This window comes from Xyrauchen texanus, chromosome 37 (assembly GCF_025860055.1).
Source record: "Xyrauchen texanus isolate HMW12.3.18 chromosome 37, RBS_HiC_50CHRs, whole genome shotgun sequence".
In the NCBI taxonomy this organism is placed as follows: Eukaryota; Metazoa; Chordata; class Actinopteri; order Cypriniformes; family Catostomidae; genus Xyrauchen; species Xyrauchen texanus.
This window is the reverse complement of record NC_068312.1, coordinates 32,006,557-32,029,216: the sequence shown is the minus strand read 5'-3', so window position 1 is coordinate 32,029,216 and position 22,660 is coordinate 32,006,557. Positions and strand designations below refer to the sequence as shown.

The window sequence follows — 22,660 nt, the reverse complement described above, 5'->3', positions numbered from 1 at the left end:
TATGCGCTCAAAATCTCTGATGCGCAGTTGTCGGTTAACTAGTGATACTTCAACGTACCGCGTCTTCTCAGTCTGCGTGAACGTTTGTTCGGAAACCTCTGCCGTCACATTTTCTCCCCTGATATATTTATAATTTAATCATCAATTCAACTCTCCGCATCACACGGGAACCTCCAGTGTAATGCTGCGTGGAGCAAAGACATCTGCACCACGTAAACAAAGGTACTGTTGGTTAGACACGAACTTTAGCAATCACATTGGCTCTAAAAACAGTATTAAGTACGGTTTTACACGCGGTGTTATTGTTATTAATAATGTACATCACAATTATTATGTCAGCTCAAGAGGTGTGACAGGTTGTCATCAAGCTGACGTCAGAATTCAGCAGGAGGATTTTACATGGGCTGTTGCAGATCTCATAAAATAAACTCTAAAGTCTTCCGGTGAGAATTTAAAGAAACAGACACAAGGCAGTTTTATGCCATAGTGCATGAGTTTTATTAGAGACCGGTGCTGCCTTTATTTTATCTTTCTTTATCTCTTCGTTGAGAAGCAGGTGTATTTTGGGGTATTGGGATTAATGAATGGCTAAAGAAAGACCACATGGAATTTTTTTGGGCTTTTTGTGCCCTGTCTGTTAGATTTGATGCTATGCATATTCTAGTGTAGTCCTATTTTTGACCAATATAACAATTAAATCATATTTGCTTTAAAAATGTACAGTATTTATATTCTGAGAAAATGGAACAAAAAATGTGATGACTCCTCTTGCACTCAGGGGCATATCCATATCTTTGTCCAGTCAAATGCTCACTAGAAAGAGAATGTCCCTCCCCTAATACCACCTGCTAAAGCCTGTTGGCTGTTTAAAACAGCCCTTTAAACACCGTTTTAACACAGGAAAGAAGGCAAACTGGGGACAATTTATTGACATTTTTAACTTAAGTTAAGATCTGGCCAGTTAAATGGAACATATATCGATCATAATTGAAATTGCTGTGTTAACTAACTGATAAGATATTGTTCTAGTGTTTCCAAATGTTTCTGAAATAGGCTTATGTTTTTGTCAAGCCATTTAACGGGGTCTTAAAGAGAAAACCATAAATGAAAATTCTTTCATAATTTCTTTCTGCAGAACACAAATGAAGATTTTTAGAAGAATATTTCAGCTTTGTAAGTCCACACAATACAGGTGAATGGTAGCCAGAACTTTGAAGCTCCATAAATCACATAAACGCGGCTCCAGTGGTTAAATGCATATCTGCTGAAGTGATATGATATGTGTGGGTGAGGCACAGATCAATATTTATTTCCTTTTTTACTATAAATCTCCACCTTAAAAAAGCATTCTGGCCCAAATCCAGGTGTGCAAAGCTTGCCGCATCATACCTAAAAAGACTTCAGGATTTAAACGCTTCCACCTAAAGTTCTGGCCACCATTCTATTGCTTGTATGGACCTACAGAGCTGAGATATTTTTATAAAATCTTCATTTGTGTTCTGCAGAAGAATGAAGTTGATCTGGGATGGCATGAGTGTGAGTAAATAATGAGAGAATGTTCCTTTTTGGGTGAACTGTTCCTTTAAAGTTATGAGGTCCTTTATCCTTGAGGACTTAACTTAACTTAGTAACTATGCACCACCCCACAAAATATGTTGTTAATAATAGAATGCTGTTCCTGTTGAAACAACAACAAAAGTTGTTTCACTTGTTTAATAGTAATATACTGTATAGTGATGATAATTTATGAGTGGTTATGTCTTTACTCCCATAGATATAATCCCATAAGCTCATAGTGGACACAGACATTTGGCACACCTACACAAATTCCCAGAGAGTCATGAGCTCACACAAGAGACCTGTCCGGCCTCAGACGGATTCTGATGTCAGTTCCTCCTTGGTCCGTGACCCGATCAGACCAGGTCAGGAGGAGGGTGCCAGTCTCCTGATCAAGCTGATGGAGTTGCCTGTGGCCCGCATGTCCCGACAGCAACTAAAAAGGTTGGAGGAGCATCAATACAGAAGTGCAGGATGCTCCCTCCTTGATCCCGTCATGCAGGGATACTGGTGCTGGTTGGTCAGCAAAGTGCCTCTCTGGATGGCCCCAAACCTCATCACCATAGTGGGTCTCGCTACCAATATTATCAGTACTCTGATACTGGTGTATTACTGCCCAACTGCCACCGAACAGGTATTCTAAAGTTCCAGTGCGTTAGTCTGATGGTCCATTACTTTTTATACTGATAAGCCACTAATCAAAAGCTTAGTTTGGAATGGCAAACTACACATAGACCTTATTCACAGGAGCACCATTTTTTGTTTTTGACAGGAAGGACGAGGCTTTGAGGGAAATATGCGCTGTCTCATCAATGATCAATTAAAATAAAAAAAATACATTCTTTCCAAGAAATTTCAGTTGACAAAAAACTCCTGACAACATGAGTTGAAGAAAATAAAATGTTATCTAGGACCACTTTGATATCTTTATACTGTGCATGTCATTTTAAATGATGGTAAGTCTATCCAGCACAGCCTCATTTTCATTCATGGCAAAATGAGAATAAGGTCTATACTACTCTTTCTTTTACAAATCGAATGTGGAATTCAGAAAAAACAGAATTTGTGAAATAAATAAAACATTTGGGGGGAAAAACAGATTCCATGGTGCCATAGAGTGGTTAACCATTGGATATAATTATTTATTATGTTGAAATAAGTTTAGTGCAGGGATGAACCATTCCGATACCTGGATCGGTATCTGCTACAATACTGATGTTTTTAACTGGATCAGGTTAAGTGCCTGATCCAAATCCAATTATAGTAGTGTTCTAGTAGTTAATGTGAAGCTCCAAAAATGACATAAAAGCACCATTAAAGTAGTCCATATGACTCATGTATTTTATTCAAAGTTTCTTGAAGACAAACAATAACTTTGTGAATTGCAAAAAGCTGCATTTGATAAGTAAATATATAGTCTTTATATGCATGCGTTTCAGTGACTACGTTTTCATGGACACCAGAAAGCGGGTTATTGTGAGGAAGCAGCTTTCTTGTTATCATGCACTGTTTAAGCGTCGTACCTTTACTCCTGTATACATGCAGCTCGGTCAGTAAGCAACTTTCTCCAGAGCTTCCCCATGATTATGTAAATAACAAACATCCGAGGAAGACTTCACTATTTTGTTCTTGTTGCTTTGCTTTATTTCCAGATTTTCCAGAGTTGTTGCTGTGTTTGTTTCCTTACCCTTCTAACGCTGTCTGCAGTGGAATTGCGCTGCAATAGTGGGGTTTCCTTTATGTAAAATTCTGGGATTCCCTCACTGTAGGAGCATATATATGCAAACGTGAGGGACCATCAATATTTTACAGTGGTGTTTATAAATGGGTTTATAGAGTGTAAGTGCTTTTCCAACTGTATTCCCAGAAATATTTTTTTTGTTGACTTGTTGTTTGGCTCCATCCTATGATGTTTGTTATCTGGTCTGTTCCATGAACATGCGCACTCTTCAAATACCTGTTAGAATGCAGCTTATGGGTTTATATGGCCACATTAGTAGCCTTGTCCGGGAGAAACCTAGGTGTTTTAAACTGATTTCTCTTAATCCCTTAAATGGCATAAGGAAATCGTTGTTCTCATTTACATGACGTATCAAGCATGGTCAGTGAATGCTCTACACAACATCTCAGACAAAGATGCTCAATAGTTCGGTTCGTCTATAGCATGCATTGAGAACCGTATTGGAGGAGCATTTCATCAGAATCTGAATGAGAAGCATATTAAAAGACTGAGTTACACTACACACACACACTCAAATGACTTCCTGGAATTTTCTGACTGTCAAAAGAAAAGCCTGAGGGTTTTTAAGTTAAGGAAGCACGACTTAATTTGCATATATTACTATTGATGTATTAATGTATTACTTATTTCTAAAAGTTAATTATAATAATAGTTATTATTATTATTTTATTATTTGTTTACAAATTACAACAATACTTAAAGCTAAAGTTTGTAATTTGTCCAACACTCAGCCGCCAAACGGAATTGCAAAAATATTGTTTTCAAAACGGCTTTCCAAATACACCCCTCATCTGCTATTGTTCGAACCATCAGATAGTCCTACACCCAACTCACCATTGGTTGAGTAATGTTGTTGGGTGGGGCTCAGCAGTTCGGTCCAAACAAACACTCGGAATTTTATAGTGTCACAGAGACAAAGCATTTACAGTTTTCAGGAAAAAAAATGAATCTCTGAATGACACTTGTAGTCCTCTCTGCATATTAAGCTGGGATAGAAGGAAGTATTTTAACACTGAAAAAGTTGCATAATTCAGTTTTAGTTAGAGGTTTACATTTCATTTTATATAAAAAGAGTACTCTCAATCAGTTCCACACAATGAGGTAAAGATATTTTACACTCACACTGATAAAGAAATAACTACTCTGGTATCAGTCGATACTGAGATTTTAGCTTTCGAAATCGTTTTTTTAGAGAAAAACTGGTATCAGTCCACCCCTAGTTTAGTGGAATATTTAGCAGCTGCTGTATGCTAGAGGTGACCATAAGGGCAGTCTTTGTTGTTTATTTTTATATCAGTTTTAATCTATGAATTATACATTTTTAGCAGTTAATGCATTGGTCACCATGAGGGCATTGTCTTTACTGTTGATTTTAATATCTGTTTCAGTCCAATTGTGAATTTCTAGCAGCTATTGCAGTGGTCACCATCAAGGACATTTAAGGCATTTAACTTAAAGTATTTTCTTTATTGCTGGACTTAACCTGCCCCATAGAGTAGTAGGACATAGTTTAGTGTATACTGAGCTCTCATTCATTCAAGTCAAGTAAAATGTATTCGTATAGCACTTTTCACATTATGATGGATGGTCTCAAAGCAGCTTTACAGAAAATTATACTGTAACATTGCTGTGGTCTACTATTACAGAGTGCAATCAGATACTATGTATCGTCTGCTTCAGCAGCCTCATTTATCAGCTGTGACAGTGAATCCTGCAGCTATGGGAAAAAAATCAGCATTGCTCATGTCCGCAACTTGATAGCCCCTTAAGTGAATAGAAAATTAGGCCTTAAAAGACACAAATCTTTTGGTCCTAAATTAAAATGACCATGATTGTTCCAAACTGCATTATTAGAGTTTTTAAACTTGCTATTAATAATCTGATTAATCTTTATTTTTCAGGCACCAACATGGGCATACTTAGCCTGTGCTGTGGGTCTGTTCATCTACCAATCATTGGATGCCATAGATGGGAAGCAGGCAAGACGGACCAATAGCAGCACACCTCTGGGCGAGCTCTTTGACCATGGCTGTGACTCCCTATCTACAGGTCTGCTCATGTTTGTGCATGCAAGTACAGCTAACTATGATATTACACTCAGGATGTGTTCAGAATAGCATACTACTCTTACTATTTCTGAAGTATGCAGTATGTATACTTTAAATGCATGCTTTATATGTTTGCCAAAATGTGCAGTATACAACAAATACAATCAACCTGAAGTAATTACAGCCATGATTTTAAACACTACTTTCTTGACTCATTATATGATCAGGCCACCAAAAGACATTTCACTTACGATTTAAAACAAATATCAGTATGCAGCATATACTTTGGAATATTCAGAAAATAGTAAGCTATTGTTCCATTTCGTACATAACATTAGACTCATGGAATTATAATATTTTTATTTTATTTTTTAACTTTGAAGAGTTATGTCATTTAAGAGATGGAGCACCATACTATAAAGTGGATACATAATACATTTTGAAGTATGGCACATAGAATTGGCTAAGAATACAAACAATATACAGTGAATTCATAAAGTATTAAGACCCCTTCATTTTTTTCATATTTTGTTGTTGCAGCCTTATTTTTCACATCAATCTACACTCCATACTCCATAATGACAAAGCAAAAAATAGATTTAGCAACTTTGCAAATTTATTAAAAAGAAAAAACTTAAATATCACATTGACATAATTATTCAGACCCTTTGCTCTGACACTTGAAATTTAGCTCAGGTGCATCCCATTTCAGATGTTTCTACACTTTGATTGGAGTTCACATGTGACAAATTAAATTAACTTGACATGATTTGGAAAGGCACACACATGTATATAAGGTCTCACAGCTAAAAATGCATATCAGATCAAAACCCAAGCCATTAGGTCAAAAGAACTGCCTGCAGAGCTCAGAGACAGAATTGTGTTGAGGCACAGATCTGGGGAAGGCTACAAAAACAATTCAGCTGCATTGAAGGTTCCCAAGAGCACAGTGGCCTTCATAATTCTTTATCAGAAGAGGTTTGGAACTCTGGTTGAGCTCCAGAGATCATGTGTGGAGATGGGAGAATCTTGCAGAAGGACAACCATCACTGCAACACTCCATCGATCTGGGCATTCTGGCAGAGTGGCCAGACGGAAGCCTCTCCTCAGTGCAAGGCACATGAAAGCCTGCTTGGAATTTGCTAAAAAAAAAAAAAAGCACCTAAATGACTCTCAGACTGTGAGAAACAAGATTCTCTGGTCTGTTGAAACAAAGACTGAACTGTTTGGCCTCAATTCCAAGCTTCATGTCTGGAGGAAACCAGGCACCGCTCATCACCTGTGCAAAACCATCCCAACGGAGAAGCATGGTGATGGTAGCATCATGCTGTGGGGGTGTTTTCCAGCGGCAGGGACTGGGGGACTGATCAGGGTTGAAGGTAGCAAAATACAGAGATATCCTTAATGAATACCTGGTCCAGAGTGCTCAGGACCTCAGACTGGGCCGAAGGATCACCTTCCAACAGGTCAATGACCCTAAGCACACATCAAAGACGAGGCGAGAGTGGCTTAGTGACAACACTGGGAATGTCCTTGAGTGTCCCAGCCAGAGCCCGAATTTGAACCCAATGGAACATCTCTGGAGAGACATGAAAATGGCTGTCCACCGAAGGTCCCCATCCAAACTGACATAGCTTGAGAGGATCTGCGGAGAAGAATGGCAGAAAATCCCCAAATCCAGGTGTGCAAAGCTTGTCGCATCATACCTAAAAAAGACTTGAGGATGTAAACGCTTCCAAAGGTACTGAGTTAAGGGTCTGAATACTTATGTCAGTGTGATATTTCAGTTTTTTCTTTTTAATAAATGTGCAAAGTTATCAAAATCAGTTTTTTTGTGTAGATTTGATGTGAATTTTTTATTTTTATTTAAAGCATTTTAACATAAGGGGTCAAAAATGAAGGGGTCTGAATACTTTATGAATGCACTGTATATGCCTTTTTGACTGAAGTCTGTATTGTTCTGTTTTCTTTTTGTCTGATGCAGTTTTTGTGGTCCTGGGCACATGTATTGCAGTTCAGCTGGGTACCCACCCTGACTGGATGTTCTTCTGTTGTTTTGTTGGCATCTTCATGTTTTATTGTGCCCACTGGCAGACATATGTTTCTGGAACGCTGCGCTTTGGCATGTGAGTGACAACTGTCCTTTATGACTATGGGATCTTGGTTTTAAAGTTGGGTTTACCGTTTAATTGGAGATTTAGATCATATCAAATTTAAATAACTTTTAAAATTAGGATTTCTGTTCTTTATGTTGCATATACGTTGTGTTTGAGCAGCTGTCTGCTCATGGGAAACAGACTTCCTTAAGACAGCTGTTGTACTGTTGATAAAGCTTCTTTTTTTTTTTCTTCCGAGATTAATAATTTACAGATTTTCCCTTCTTGTAATTACTCTTTGGTATTTCCTTGTGCAGAATTGATGTGACTGAGGTACAAATCTACATTATAAGCTTGTACTTACTGGCTGCCTTTGGAGGAACAGCTTTATGGCAATTTGTGGTAATTAAAACAGATCTTAATTCTTTTTAACATCTAATGATCACATGAATAGCCCATATGCATTTGAACAAATGTGCTGATTCTATTATGGTCCTATCATCATGGTCAGAAAATCTGTTTCTCCAGCATGCTGCATGTGTTCAGTAAAGTGACAAAATTTCCATGATCATCTTGGCAGAATTATTTTATATTTTAAACATTTACAATGAAAATGAACTGTATTTAATGCCATGATATTTTGAAATGCGATGTAAAGGAGTTGCTTTAATCTTTTCAGATTCCTGTGATAAATATCCAGATTAAAATAATACCTGCCCTTTGCACTCTTGTGGGTGCCATATTTTCCTGCACCAACTACTTCCGGGTTATATTCACCGGTGGAATGGGTAAAAACGGATCCACTATTGCAGTAAGTAAAACATGAAATTGAAATTATTTCCCATTTAAATTCTAAATTCTGTTAAATTATAATTGCAAAATATTTGAAAATAAATAATATGTAATAAATAACTAACTTAAAAGAATGATGTAACTGTGTGAATTCTGTATCAGTGGCCCAACTGTTTTGCTTTTCTTCAGGGAACAAGCGTGTTATCTCCATCCTTCCATATAGGAGTGCTTATGACACTTGCTCTAATGATCTATAAGAAGTCTTCGGTGCAGCTCTTTGAGAAACATCCCTGTCTGTACATCTTAGCATTTGGGTTCGTCTCAGGCAAACTCACCAACAGATTGGTGGTACGATCAAGGATAAAGCCAGAACATTTGATTTATTTCTTGTTTAGTCAATATGTTTTTGCTGGAATGTTTATATATGAGTAAAAATAAAATAAAATGACTCTTGATAAATATGAATACCATTTCCTTGTTATTGGTTTCACATTGCAAGATCTTTTGTAACTGGTAATGTAATGGCTTTGACACAGGCTGTGAAATGCTATTCGTAAGACACATTTTCTGCACATTTAAATGTAAATACTTAGTCTTGTTTTCTGTAGTTCATAGCCTTAAACAGCATTAGTAACAGTTATTCTAAATGTCACTACTTTCGTGTCTGTTTTGTTTGCCAGGTTGCTCATATGACAAAAAGTGAAATGCATTGTAATGATTCAGCCTTTGTGGGACCAGCGCTGCTGTTTCTGAATCAGTACTTCAACAGTTTCATTAATGAGTACTGTCTTCTCTGGGTCGCTCTGGTACGTATAACATCTGTCAGTCAAATGTAATATTTGAATTGGACATATCTTGGAAAACAAGACGTTCCTTGCAGTTTAAAAAAAATACGCTGTGTAGACTAGGAGTGTAAGGGTTAAAGTAAAAATATAAATGGCTAGTCTGTAACATAACCATTTGCATGTCGTCTTAAAATGAAATGAAATGCAAATGAAAGAAAGTGCTGACTGAGGCTAACATTCTGCGTATCATCTCCTTATGTCTTCCATGGAAGAATGAAAGCTAAACAGGTTTGGAACAACATGAGGGTGAGTAAATAATGAAAGGTTAATTTGTTTTTAACTGTTTATGTTTACTCTTGTTTGTAGGTGCTATCAGGGTTTGATCTGGTGCGATACTGTGTGAGTGTATGTAACCAGATCGCCACACACTTGAACATCTGCGTTTTCAGTATCCAGACTCCATCCACTTCCACACTTCAGTCAGAGTGCAAGAAATCACCACTAACAGCTTGTCCCCTGTTCCTCCAACCCCACATCCAGTAGGTCACGTATTTCAGTGAATGTAAAATGGAAATAACAGAGAAACAGCCCAAATGGCTGCAGTTATGAACTTCGTTATAATGGGGGTTTTCATAATGTAGAGAGAATATTTGAAGGGTGAAAGGGAATTATTAAAAAGAACAAAGTACCTCCCACATGTGTTAATCCATTCTGTTCTCAGTTTTACATTAGGAAAGTTTGTATGCAAAAATGAAAAATCGAATATCTGCCACAGAATAGAATGTACAAAGATCTGCTATATTTTACCATTTTAATGCATTTTTTATTTAAATTTTTTTTTTTAGATTGACCTGTTTTGGCATTTAAGATATGAACACCTCAATTTTGGCCAACAATGTATAATATATTCCAGCAGCCAGCCAATACTCTATCTGAACGTGTTAAGACATAATAACTGAATGCTATAGGTGTTAAGAAATTTGCTGCTTAAATGAAAACCTGAGACTCTTAAAGGGATAGTTCACCCAGGGCATGCTGATTGACTCCAGCCGGTCTCCTAAGCACCCATGGTTGCTGCGGTGGATGGTGTGAAGCCTCCACACGCGCTATATCTCCGCGGTTACGCACTCAACAAGACACGTGATAAGCTGTGCGTGATTGGCGGTCTCAGGCGCGGAGGCAGCTGAGTTTTGTCCTCCGCCACCCGGATTGAGGCGAGTCATTATGCCACCACGAGGACTTTGAGCACTTTGGGAATTGGGTGTTCCAAATTGGGAGAAAAGGGGGAAAAAAGGGATAGGTCACCCAAAATTATATCATAATTTATCCTCCATATAGTTCCAAACCCAAATTACTTTTTCTTCCAAGGAACACTTAGGAGAAGTTGGGAAGAATGTTAACCTCAGTCACCATTCATGTTCACTATATGGAAAAAAGAGCAGTGCTAACATTCATCAATATATTTCGATTCTTGTATTCCATGTAAGAAAGGTTTGGAACGATATGATTAAATGGGTGATTCCTACAAAAACTGTCAATAAAATGTCCTTGTCCTATTTTACTTGAAAATGAAAAGAATCTAACATTTGTATATAAAAAATTGAGCCTTTTAAGGGCCATTATGATTTTTTATATTCTGACATTATTTTCATGACAGCTACGCACATTTTAACCCCCCAGTTCTCATTACCAAAGTATATTTTTCAGATTTTTAATTTTTTAATATATTATTAAACTTTGTATTTATATATCATAGTAGTACTCCCTTGGTATTCTGTTTCATTTTCACTGGTTTAATTTTTTAGAATCAAACAATAACTGCGTTAACGGTAATGAGAATCTTCATTGAAAACAATGGGAATGGTAAAATTAAACACAATTTTGAATCTCCAAAAAGCACATAAAGCCAGCCTAAAAGTAATAAATAAGACTCCATTGGTTAAATCCATGTCTTCAGAAGTGTTATGATGGGTAAGGTTGAGAAACAGATCAGTATTTTAGTCCTTTTTACAATAAATTATTTTCCCTGCCTAGTAGGTGGATGTGTGGAGATATTTACATTTGCATTTACATTTATGCATTTGGCAGACGTTTTTATCCAAAGCGACTTACAGTGCACTTATTACAGGGACAATCCCTGGAGCAACTTGGATTAAGTGTCTTGCTCAAGGACACAATGGTGGTGGCTGTGGGTATCGAACCAGCGACCTTCTGATTACCAGCTATGTGCTTTAGTCCACTACACCACAACCACTCCATATTATATGCACAAAACAAATTTGATCGCCATAAACCTAGGATGAATTCCTAGGGGAGAAGATAAAAAAGGCATTCATAAAACAATAAAAGTGGATATTTATAGAAAAAAATGACTAATCTGTTTCTCCCCCACAGCATATCACTTCTGAAGACATGGATTTAACCACTGTAGTCAATGCATTTTTCATTGTATTACTGTAAAACATTGACTGCATTAACGGTAATGAGACTTGTCATTGAAAACAATTGGAATGGTAAATTGGGGTGGGTGGGGTCAAACATTTTGTGTTGCCTTCCATATATGCTTAAATGTCCTGAAAATAATGTCACAATGCAAAAAATCATAATGATCCTAAATCTAGGCTTAATTTTTTTTCATGCAAAATACAACATAATATACACTGGCTGGTCAAAAAGAAAAGTTGTAGTTTGGATTTATATAATGGTTATGATCTGGGGTTGTTTCAATTGGTCAGGTCTAGGCTCAGTAATGTTATATGGCAATAGAATTAAGTCAGCTGAGTACATGAAAGTACTGAAGGACCAGGTTATCCCATCAATGGATTTTGTGCATACAGTTGAAGTCAGAAGTATACATACACTTAGGTTGAATTAAAACTTTTTTTAACCACTCCACAGATTTAATATAATTGTATTAATATATGAAAAACCTTATGCAATGTCACAACATTTATTTCCATCCAGAGTTGCATAAAGTTTTGCCCGAGATCTTGTATTGACGACGGGAGAGTCGAACCACTGCGTAAAGTCTTCTCCAGCACATACCAATGGGGTTAAGGTCTGGAATCTGTGGTGGCCAATTCATGTGTGAAAATGATTCCTCATGCTCCTTGAAACACTTTCACAATTTGAGCCCAATGAATCTTTTCATTGTTGTCCTGGAATACAGTTGATGTCTGAAGTTACATACACCTTAGCCAAATACATTTGAACTCAGTTTTTCACAATTCCTGATATTTAATCGTAGAAAACATTCCCTGTCTTAGGTCAGTTAGGATCACAACTTTAATTTAAGAATGTGAAATGTTAGAATAATAGTAGAGAATTATATATTTCAGCTTTTATATCTTTCATCACATTCTCAGTGGATCAGATGTTTATCTTGGGTCAAACGTTTTGTGTAGCCTTCCACAAGCATCTCACGATAAGTTGCTGGCCCATTCCTCCAGTCAGAACTGGTGTAACAGTGTCAGGTTTGTAGACCTCCTTGCTTACACATGCTTTTTCAGTTCTGCCCACAAATTTTCAATCGGATTTAGGTCAAGGCTTTGTGATGGCCACTCCAATACCTTGACTTTGTTGTCCTTAAGCCATTTTGACACAACTTTGTTGGTAAGCTTGGGGTCATTGTTCATTTGGAAGACCCATTTGTGACCGAGCTTTAACTTCCTGGCTGATGTCTTGAGAAATTGCTTCAATATATCCACATCATTTTCCTTCCTCATGATGCCATCTATTTTGTGAAGTGCACCAGTCCCTCCTGCAGCAAAACACCCCCACAACATGATGCTGCCACCACCATGCTTCACGGTTGGGATGGTGTTCTTCAGCTTTCAAGCCTCACCCTTTTTCCTCCAAACATAACGATGGTCATTATGGCCAAACTAACCAATATTTGTTTCATCAGACCAGAGGATATTTCTCCAAAAAGTAAGATCTTTGTCCCCACATGCAATTACAAATTGTAGTCTTGCTTTTTTATGCCAGTTTTGGAGCAATGGATTCTTCCTTGCTGAGCAGCCTTTCAGGTTATGTCGATATAGGACTCGTTTTACTGTGGATATAGATACTTGTCTACCGGTTTCTTCCAGCATCTTCACAAGGCCCTTTGCTGTTGTTCTGGGATTGATTTGCACTTTTCACACCAAACTTCATTAATCTCTAGGAGACAGAATGTGCCCCCTTCCTGAGAAGTGTGATGGCTGTGTGGTCCCATGGTGGAGGTACTTGCGTCCTATTGTTTGTACAGATGTGTGTTGTACTTTCAGGCATTTGGAAATCTGAGGTCTTTGCTGATTTCTTATGATTTTATCATGATGTCAAGCAAAGAGGCACTGAGTTTGAAGGTAGACGTTATAATATATCCACAGGTACACCTCCAATTAATGCCAATAAGCCTATCAGAAGCTAAGTGCCTCGAGGCATGACATCATTTTCTGGAATTTTCCAAGATGTTTAAAGGTACAAACTTGGTGTATGTTAACTTTTGACCCACTGGAATAGTGATATAATCAATTAAAAGTTAAACAATCTGTCTGTAATAAATATTTGGAAAAATGACTTGTGTCATGCACAAAGCATATGTCCTAAACGACTTGCCAAAACTATTGTTTGCTGATATGAAATCTGTGGAGTGGTTAAATTACATTTAATTCCACCTAAGTGTATGTAAACTTTTGACTTCAAATTTACGCCCATGCCATCAGTGAAGAATAAATCCATTGTTGGGATAACCTGATCATTCAGTAAATTCATGTTCCGACTCCAGATAATAACCATTATTGAAATCTAAACTGAGACTTTTTTTGGCCAGGCAGTATATATTGTATTTTGGTTAAATATGACCAGGGCATTTCTTTTAACAGGTTTTGTGATAATGTTCTATTTATACCTTTATCTTGGCCAAAAGTGGCAAGTTACTGTTGACAGTACAGAGCAATGTTTTTGTGTTGATAGGAGTGGAGAAAGTGCAGCCAGTTAGATAAGACAGAATCGCAGTAGATTTATTTTATGAGAAAATCTTATTACAAGAAAAGCAGCTAGAGGATTTTCCAACACAGAAATGCAGGAAGACAATTTCACATGTTAAAATTCTGATTATTTAATACCAATTCATAGCGCTTTCATCTGATCAGTCAGTAAAAATCTATACATTATAAATATAATTTTTCTTTCTTTGCTAATGTTTCTTCTTCGTCTTGTGTTTTGGAGGATATTATTATTTAGAAATGGCCATGCCACTAAATTAAGAAAAGCTGTATTAGTAAAAGGATTTTTATAGTGCCATATTTTTCCATATAATAGCCAATGACAAGATATGAGATAAAAGTCTAGAATGGTTCTTTGTGAGTTATATTACACTGTACATAATATGAACCCTTCATTATGGATATCATGAATGTCTTAAGTCAGTGTTTGAGGTCTAAATTCTTAGTTAACTGTGCAAAAAAAATGTTGTGCCTTTTATTATTCAGTGTCGGTATACTCCTCTATGCATCGTAAAATTTGGACTCTGTGATTTTGTTCATTTTTAGCTCCTGTCAAAGTTCTCCCACGTAATTTGTATTTTGTTTCTTAGTTAATTCTACTCATAGCATCGTACTTGATAAAGATGCTTGCATTCCTGCATGTTACGTTAACGTCATTGAGTTCGCAAAGCGTGATCAGTCAAATACAGTATAGTTACATTTATATGATGCGTTTTATTCAATTTTCATTTTTACATACATGCTTTTTTTTTTTTTGAAGGAAAAGGTTGATATAACAAATAAAAGGACAATAACCCTACAGGTCCGCACTGAGTGCTTCCAAGGGTAATGTATAAAAAGAATGGCCAGAGTTTATGTATATTTCTCAAAACATGTCATTGTTTTGCATCTACCTCTGAGCAGTTGTTTATTTAATGAGACTTTTAGTGGAAATGTTTTTAATCCCATTGAGAATTTGCTAAAGTTATTTAAGTGGGTTTTTCATGTATTTGTGTTACTGTTTAACACAAATCTCACAGCCACTCTAACAGATGGCCACTATAGGGTCAGCCAAAGCTGCAATGCACACATAGTTAAAGAAAATAATGTCTGCCACTGCAACTAAATTTACGTATGTATAATTTGCATCTTTACCAAGATTTTGCTGTTCTGTTGATTTACAGTGAATTTCTTACTTTGTAACAGACTAATGGACATTAAATAAAGATTGTTATATTTATGTAAACAGATTTATTGATGACTTCCTCAGTTTGTCATAGTTCCTTTACTAAGAAAAGTACCATGGTAAAACTATGGTGTTTGGACATGCACCGTTCTGTTCCAGCTACAATACAAGTTGAGCTCAATTGACGGTTTTGTAGTATAATAGTGATTACAAATAAAATACAAATTTACTCGCCACATATTTAAATGAAAATTCAAAATCAAGGCACATGCAATGGAAGTGAATGGGCCAGTCTGTTATATCTTTTAACATGATTTTAGTGTGATAAAATCACTTGCTAAACTTATTTGTGTAAAGTTAAAGCCAAATCCTGTAATCTGGTAAATTGCTGTAAAACCCTGATTTTATTACAATAAAATAATGTTAACTAGTATAATGTTTACATCTTGTTTGGTACTTGTTTGTTTGTTTGGTACAATGTTTAAACTTTTGAAGTGGTGTCTATTTTAACGTGTATGGACTGGCCCCATTGACTTTCATTGTATGTGATTTACTTTAACATACTTATTTTATTTTTAAAAAACAAGGAACGGGTCAAAATAATTTATGGTAATCAACACTATGCAAAAATAAACTTAATTGAAACGAAACTTTCCTGTACCATTTTTTTTGCATTGTGACATTATTTTCATGACGATGAAGCATATCTCCCAAATTTCCATTCTAATGCAGTAATGAAAAGCATCTTATAATAACATAAATGGGTTTTGTTTTTTATTGAAATCTGCATAAATTAAAAGTAGTCAAATTACAAAATGAAAATGGGTCATTTGGTCTTACACTGCAGTTAATAGTGTGTTTATAGTATTCTACTGTATTTATCTTGGAGTTTTCATCCAGTATCATATCATTATCATTGGAATAGTGCTTTCGGTTGTGAGTCCCACCCTTGATTTCCTCATTTTTGTGTATGTAACATCTTGTGATCAGGTAACTAATCTATTATATATGCATTGTGGTTCCGTATACTGAAAGGACACCTGTGTTTGTTTTTGTGTGTGGCATGTCTAGGTGCATGCAAGGTTAAGCTTCTTGAGAGCAGAAAGTGATATCACGCTGAATGAGTGTCAGCTGACTTTTGGTCATAGGACTTTAGGCAAAGCATCACATTCACACATACACAAAAGATCATTGACACAGCGCAAGACTTCAGATATCCACAGACATTTGAACTCCCTCTAACTCTGAACTTATAACTAATATTTCTGATTGCTTCTTATTATTTATTACTGTGTGTGTACCTGTGACTAATCCAACTAAGCAGATAAAATGCATGTCTATATCATTGACTAACAGACTAAAAGCCTGGAGGCTGTTGCACTGACCAGCGTCATGCTGTTTTAACAGTTGACCCCTTATTTCTGGGTTTGCATGCGAAAATAAGAAAATATTGAATCTTGTTGTTTTGTATTATTGTGGTGTTTTCAACCCTCCTGTGTCTTGTCGTATGATTGTATAGATGAGCAACTTTCTATTTGCTGGGTTGATTTGCCTTTTAAGCTTCATGCTTGATGCATTGATATCAAAGTGTTGATTCCTCTGAGTTTCTCGGGACCGTCTTTATGTGAGTGCGTTATGTGGTGGTTTCAGCGAGGGCTGTGCGCTCTCCCTTTGGCTGTGGTTATCTGGTCTTCGGCAACATTCCTCCTCTCGTATGCCACAGCGGTGGTGTTGGGCCATGCCGACCTGCTCATTCCATACATTAGGTGAGTTCTGCTTTCATTACAGCATTGCTGAAAGATAATTACTGCTTTTGCAATGCATCATTAAACCTTTGTTCTGTTGAGATTGACTTATTAAATTATATTTGGGGTCCCAGAAACCCCAAACTTGTGTTTTAAATGTAATGGTATTTATTTTTAACAATCCAGTAAGCATATATTAATAGCAGTGGCTTGTACTTACTTATTTTGATTATTGGGGGTTATCCCCCCGGAATCTACGCCCCTGGTTAAGTATGCTTTTGGAGTTATATCTAACAGGTCCTGAAGTATGTCTGATCCTAAACAGAACGTTGGGGTATCTAAAGGTCCATGTGGAAACACAATGCATAAAAATAATACATATTTGTAGTGAAATTTAATAGGGAACATTTCTTTTTTCAATGTATTAGTTTGACTGTTGATCAAATGCATTCAGTAAAGATGCAAAGTGCTATCTTTTTCTTCCATCTTTAGTTGACTGTGTTGTGTTTTATTTTGTTTGTAGTGACACAGGCATTGAGGTTCCTGAGCGCTGCGTGTTTGGCTTCATGCTGTCAATCTCAGCTTTCTTAGGTAATATTATAAACATTGTAAACTCGCATTTGCATAGGTGTATAGTAACAAAGTACAAATACTTCAGTACTGTGCATAAGTACAGTTTTTCAACATTTGTACTTAAGTATAAATATTCCTTTGGATTTTTACTTCAAACATTTTGAAGAGGAAAAAATGATACTTTTACTCCGAAAAATTTCTCTAGACCCTTTAGTTAATTTTGCGACTGAAAAGAAAATTGGTGTATGTGCAAAAATCCATGCCGATCCGTGATAATGATGTCTGATTCATGGAAGAATCATTTGAGTCGAATCTTTTACATCTCATAAATATGATATATGATAATTCTGACATAACTTAAAGGGATAGTTCGCTCAAAAATGAAAATTCGCTCATAATTTTCTCTCCCTCATCCCATCCCTGATGTGTATGATGTTCTTTGTTCTGTAGGTCCTTTCTGTGTAAGTGAATGGTGGCCAGACATTTGAAGCTCTGAAAAGCAAATTAAGGGTGCATAAAAGTAATTCATAAGACTCCAGTGATTTAATCAATGTCTTCTGAAGTGATCTAGTTGGCATTGGGTGAGAAACAGACCAAAATATAACTCCTTTTTCACTGTACATCTTGATAGCAGTCTCTTTGGTGATCATGATTTCAAGCTCGGTCACACTTCCTTCACACATTTACTTAACTATGATGATGACGAATGAATACTTTATAAACACTGCACATTTGTCTCCCAAATTCTTCATTGTTTCGTGCATTCTGTCATCTTCAGTGGAGGACTTCAGGTTAAATTGCTGCCAAGGAATTTTCGTTCAGATAATGTTTACTTGCTTGTTGATTTGACTGCCAGTTTTCTCACAATTGCATACATTTATTATGAGGGTCTCAAGAAAACTTGATTCTGATTGTTCAATCACAACATTCTGTGGACAAATCACTCATCTACATGCCTGTACAGTATCTGCACGTGCCGAACTCTGCATACTCAAAAAACAAACAAAAAAAAACATTTAGCGTATTTTTTTCAATTTATGCATTTCGATTTCATAACAATATTCCATCATAGTGAATTGAAAAATATTCAAGAAAATTTTATTTTATTAAAGTGGATGTGACATGCCTTTTTTTTTAATTATTATTTTAACATATTCCTTGAGGCTCACTTATAATATTAATAAAAATTTAGCACCAAAAAAGGTCCCTCAGCTGACCCTCTGTCAGAAACGCTCAGTTCTGGTACAGCTTTTCCTTTAAGAATTGACAGTAAACGCCCACTGCTACAACAGTGAGCTCTTGACTGACCTGCTCTCTCTTTGCCATCTCACTGCTCACCCCTACTGGGCGGGGCTACAGAAGTAATAAGATAAAGTAGTTTTTGTAGAGGTGGTCAGATGCAAATGTCTTTCGTTAAGCAACAGCCTACACAATAACGCAAAGCAGCTTGATTTCAAACTTTGAACTTTATTTTTGATTTATTTTAACTAATAATTCTTATGAAACTGAAAAAAAATGCTATTAAAGTGCAATTAAAATTTTCAACAATTGTGAAGGGCAACATATCTTTGGCAATGAACCTACTTCATCCGTGCATTCTCTCCATCATGGCTACTGGTCGGTAATTTAGTTGTCTGGGCAAATCCATAACTTATTGTGGGTTGTTGTGGGTTTAATGTTGGTGTTTTATTACCTTTAATCCCAGAACCCAGTTTAGCTGATGACTTTGAATGTGTGTGAATACATTCGTTTTGTTCCCTCCAAGGGCTGGGCGATACGCAAGAAGTATGTTCACAATATTTTTATTAAAAAAAAAATATATATATATATATATATATATCACAATATCCAGTCGTCAACCCCCCAGGATGAGGGATTGGTGAATGTTCTTGCTTTAGTGATTTTGCATTTGAAAATGTAATTCATTTATTTAAAAAAATGACAAACTTAAACCAAAAGACATTTCTAAATTCAAACTGCACTTCAAACAAAATGAAAAAGCAATAAAATAATGCATTGGTAAAAATAAACATGTATAATCACCTTTCCATTTACCATCACACAAGTGGAAAATTACTATTACAAATTAAGATCTAAAAACATTTATAAATGTAAACATAATAATTATAATGATGATAATAATCACTGAAATATAAATCGACTGTTTTTGTATTATTTATGATTTAATCATAGATGTAAATGCTATATATAAAGTAACTCTGCAGAGTTGTGCTCACAACAAACTGCTCAATAAAGTGAACTGGACTTAAAGCACCTCCTCCTGAGCCGAGATGGTCTGAGGTCATTTGCAGCACTCATAGACGATACTGTACAAAACAAAACAAAAAAAGACCTTTACATATGTGTGTTCCATGAGACTGCACGCCTCCGAACAAACAGGGCATCAGATATGCGCATAGATAACTTTTCTGTCATCTGTTCTTAATTATATAATAAAGTGTGTTTCTTAAAGCACGTGTCTGTGTGTCTAACACATCTTGTGTCATTCCGAATCCGAGACATCTTAAAGTTACCCACCATGCACATTATATTCGCTACCTGTAATTAAACGTCTTCTGTTTAATTTGATACGTTGATAAAGAACATCTGGCTTTCAATGTGTTCTTTAGGTTAATTTATCACCATATGTGCTACTTTATGTTGGCTAATTAGAGTTTGCTCTCAGCTCTGTTTAATACATTTTACTATATCTAAATCTATTCAGCAGAATTCCACAGATTTTGCCCAAAAATACGTGCAGAAAATGTAGGGGGCGTGCTGATTTACAATATCCACCTTTTTTCCTGAACACGGAAGTGAACCACGATCCATAACGGAAGCCTGTTTTCGTTTTCCGGTCTCTGTTTTCACTTGCATTAGCATGAGTTTTTATCAGATAATGTAAAAACATGTGGCTCCATGGTGCCGATACTTAAGGGATGACCATCTTTTGACAGTGCCTCTCCTGAGTGGGAACATAACATGAAGCGATTGCCCGAGGTTTATTACATTGATATCATTAAATTCTTTGAGTCGTTATGACAGCCAAAAACGACATAAGTTGAGCCTGAACAAATTCTTACTCAAACTAACACTTAAAGTTGTTGTTGTTCTTTGTCTGGATCACTCGGTATCACCTGTCAGTCATGGCGGCTCTATGGCGATTAGGGAATACCAATATGGCGTCACCTACGGCTGTCAGTTTGCTGTTGCGTCAGTAATCCATCTTATATATCAGTAGGTCTAATATTTTATGTATAATCACAGCTAAACTGTATAATTGACTTGTCCCAGGCAACATTTGTTTATCCATTGCTGTACTAATTTCATTCATATCAATATTTAATATCTTTTATTTTTTTGGTAAGCATGTAATGAGCATGATATTGTACAGTTAGTTGGCCATTATGGCACTATAAACCTGAACAAGGAGATCAGGACACCGACACGAAGGCTCTTTTGCATGGGCATATTTTGATAACTTGAATGTGTGTAATTTATAAATTGGGTGTGTTATTTAAGTGTATGTGTACTTGCAGGTTTGGGCACTATGTATGTGCGATATAAACAAGTTCAGGCTTTGATTTTGGCCTCTGAGTCAAGTTTACAGTTGCTCAACTACACAGCTCTTCTCTTGGGCATCTTCAGCACTGTTGGGATGTGTGTTGTCGCCAACTTCCAGGTAACACCCAAAGATTCGCTCCTCTACGTTTGGCTTTATATTGATGGGACAGTTATAATGATGTGTCTATTTAAAGCATGTATTCTGAAACTGTCTGTAGAAAGTTTTTCTGGTCTTTCAGAAAACAGATATGATATCCATCCACCTTTTGGGGGCGGGGCTGACCTTTGGCCCAGCTATGTTCTATATCCTGGTTCAGACTGGCATGTCATACCGAATGCAGCCCCGTTTCCATGGCAGGGATATTCTGTGGGCACGCATGGCTGTGGCAATGTGGTCTCTCGTTAGCATAATTACATGTATCCTTTTTAACTGTGCAGACTTCAATATAATAACATTTAATGTTGTGGCATAGTGGTTAAAGATCCTTGCCATTGTCACATTTGGGTTGAAGTTTGATACACTAGTCTCTGTAAAGCAGCTTTGGAACAGTACTGTATTTATTGTGAAAAGCACTAAGCAAATGAGTTGCATTGAAACTGAAATGGTTACTCATGCTACTTTAACTGAATTAAAGTATTCATATCCTCTGTGTTAATGCATGATGACCAGTCTGATGTGGATGTGGCCAAGAAGTTACACTGGCAACCCGAAGAGAGTGTAAGACTGATGATAAGCTTGATCTTAAATTCACTCAGTGTCTTTTAATTTCTCAAATGTCCTATAGCTGTTGGATGCTAATGGATGAGTGTGTAATATGTGAACTATATTTTGTGTTTTAGGGTTTCATAGCACACCAGGTCAGCGCTGCAGCTGAGTGGTCTCTGGCATTCTCCTTCATCAGTTTCTTCCTCACTTACATTCGTGATTTCCAGGTAGGATCTTTTGCTATGGTGGTTTACGGTACGCTAAATCAAATGGCACATTGCAATAACACTTCAGCAAAGGGGGCATCTTGTATAAGTATTCAAGAATCATTCAAGTAATCTAATTCCCAATTATTTTTATTTACAATTGTGTATTTTTGTCTTGCCTATACAGTATATGTGCATTTTGATCTAGTTGATCTAATTTGCATCCAGCTTATCACCTGTTTGATCACACATTCTTTTTATTTTGACTAGAAAATAAATCTGCGGGTTCAGCCTATACTTCAGAGTAACCATCTTTATGAGCAGCTTCACTATCAAGGGAGAGAGCAAGTCCAGCAAGGAGAATGCTCACCCCTATTGGCTGCCACAATCTGAGAAACTCTGCCATCATATGTCTGATATTTAACACTGCAGTGGACATTTAATATGTCTTTATTTCAAGAGACACGTTTTCCCTCACAAATCTGAGTATTCCAGGAGAGAAAGAGCACCCTTTTTGGTGCTCATCCTGCAGCTACATCCTTCTTTTTAGTTTACGTCACCGCCAAGAACCCTGATTTGCTATTTGTTAAAAATGTTTACGCCTCTGAGTGCAAGATAAGTAATCAGTATTTGTCGTCTGTTTTCTCCTAAAAGAAAGACTACATTTTAAAATGTGCATGTCTGTGTACACTAG

General features: G+C 36.5%; 1 protein-coding gene across 3 annotated transcripts; it reads left to right on the top strand.

Annotated features, from left to right (window-relative positions):
• The first annotated feature begins 28 nt into the window (after positions 1 to 28).
• On the top strand, positions 29 to 22,556 carry LOC127630536 (choline/ethanolaminephosphotransferase 1-like). 3 transcript variants are annotated; one of them, XM_052108174.1, is made up of 15 exons: positions 29 to 222; positions 1,775 to 2,191; positions 5,200 to 5,347; positions 7,331 to 7,472; positions 7,760 to 7,844; positions 8,122 to 8,253; positions 8,424 to 8,582; positions 8,915 to 9,040; positions 16,823 to 16,938; positions 17,441 to 17,508; positions 21,030 to 21,172; positions 21,294 to 21,471; positions 21,690 to 21,772; positions 21,895 to 21,987; positions 22,237 to 22,556. In XM_052108174.1, the coding sequence occupies exons 2-15, from the start codon at positions 1,841 to 1,843 to the stop codon at positions 22,357 to 22,359; spliced, it is 1,947 nt and encodes a 648-aa protein (XP_051964134.1). In that variant the 5' UTR covers positions 29 to 222; positions 1,775 to 1,840; the 3' UTR covers positions 22,360 to 22,556. The 3 variants fall into 3 exon arrangements, with proteins under 3 accessions (XP_051964134.1, XP_051964135.1, XP_051964136.1); XM_052108175.1 differs by lacking the exons at positions 21,294 to 21,471; positions 21,690 to 21,772; positions 21,895 to 21,987; positions 22,237 to 22,556 and adding an exon at positions 9,386 to 9,558 and having other exon boundaries at positions 21,030 to 21,167; XM_052108176.1 differs by lacking the exons at positions 16,823 to 16,938; positions 17,441 to 17,508; positions 21,030 to 21,172; ... (2 more) ...; positions 21,895 to 21,987; positions 22,237 to 22,556 and adding an exon at positions 9,292 to 9,527.
• The last annotated feature ends 104 nt before the right edge of the window (positions 22,557 to 22,660 follow it).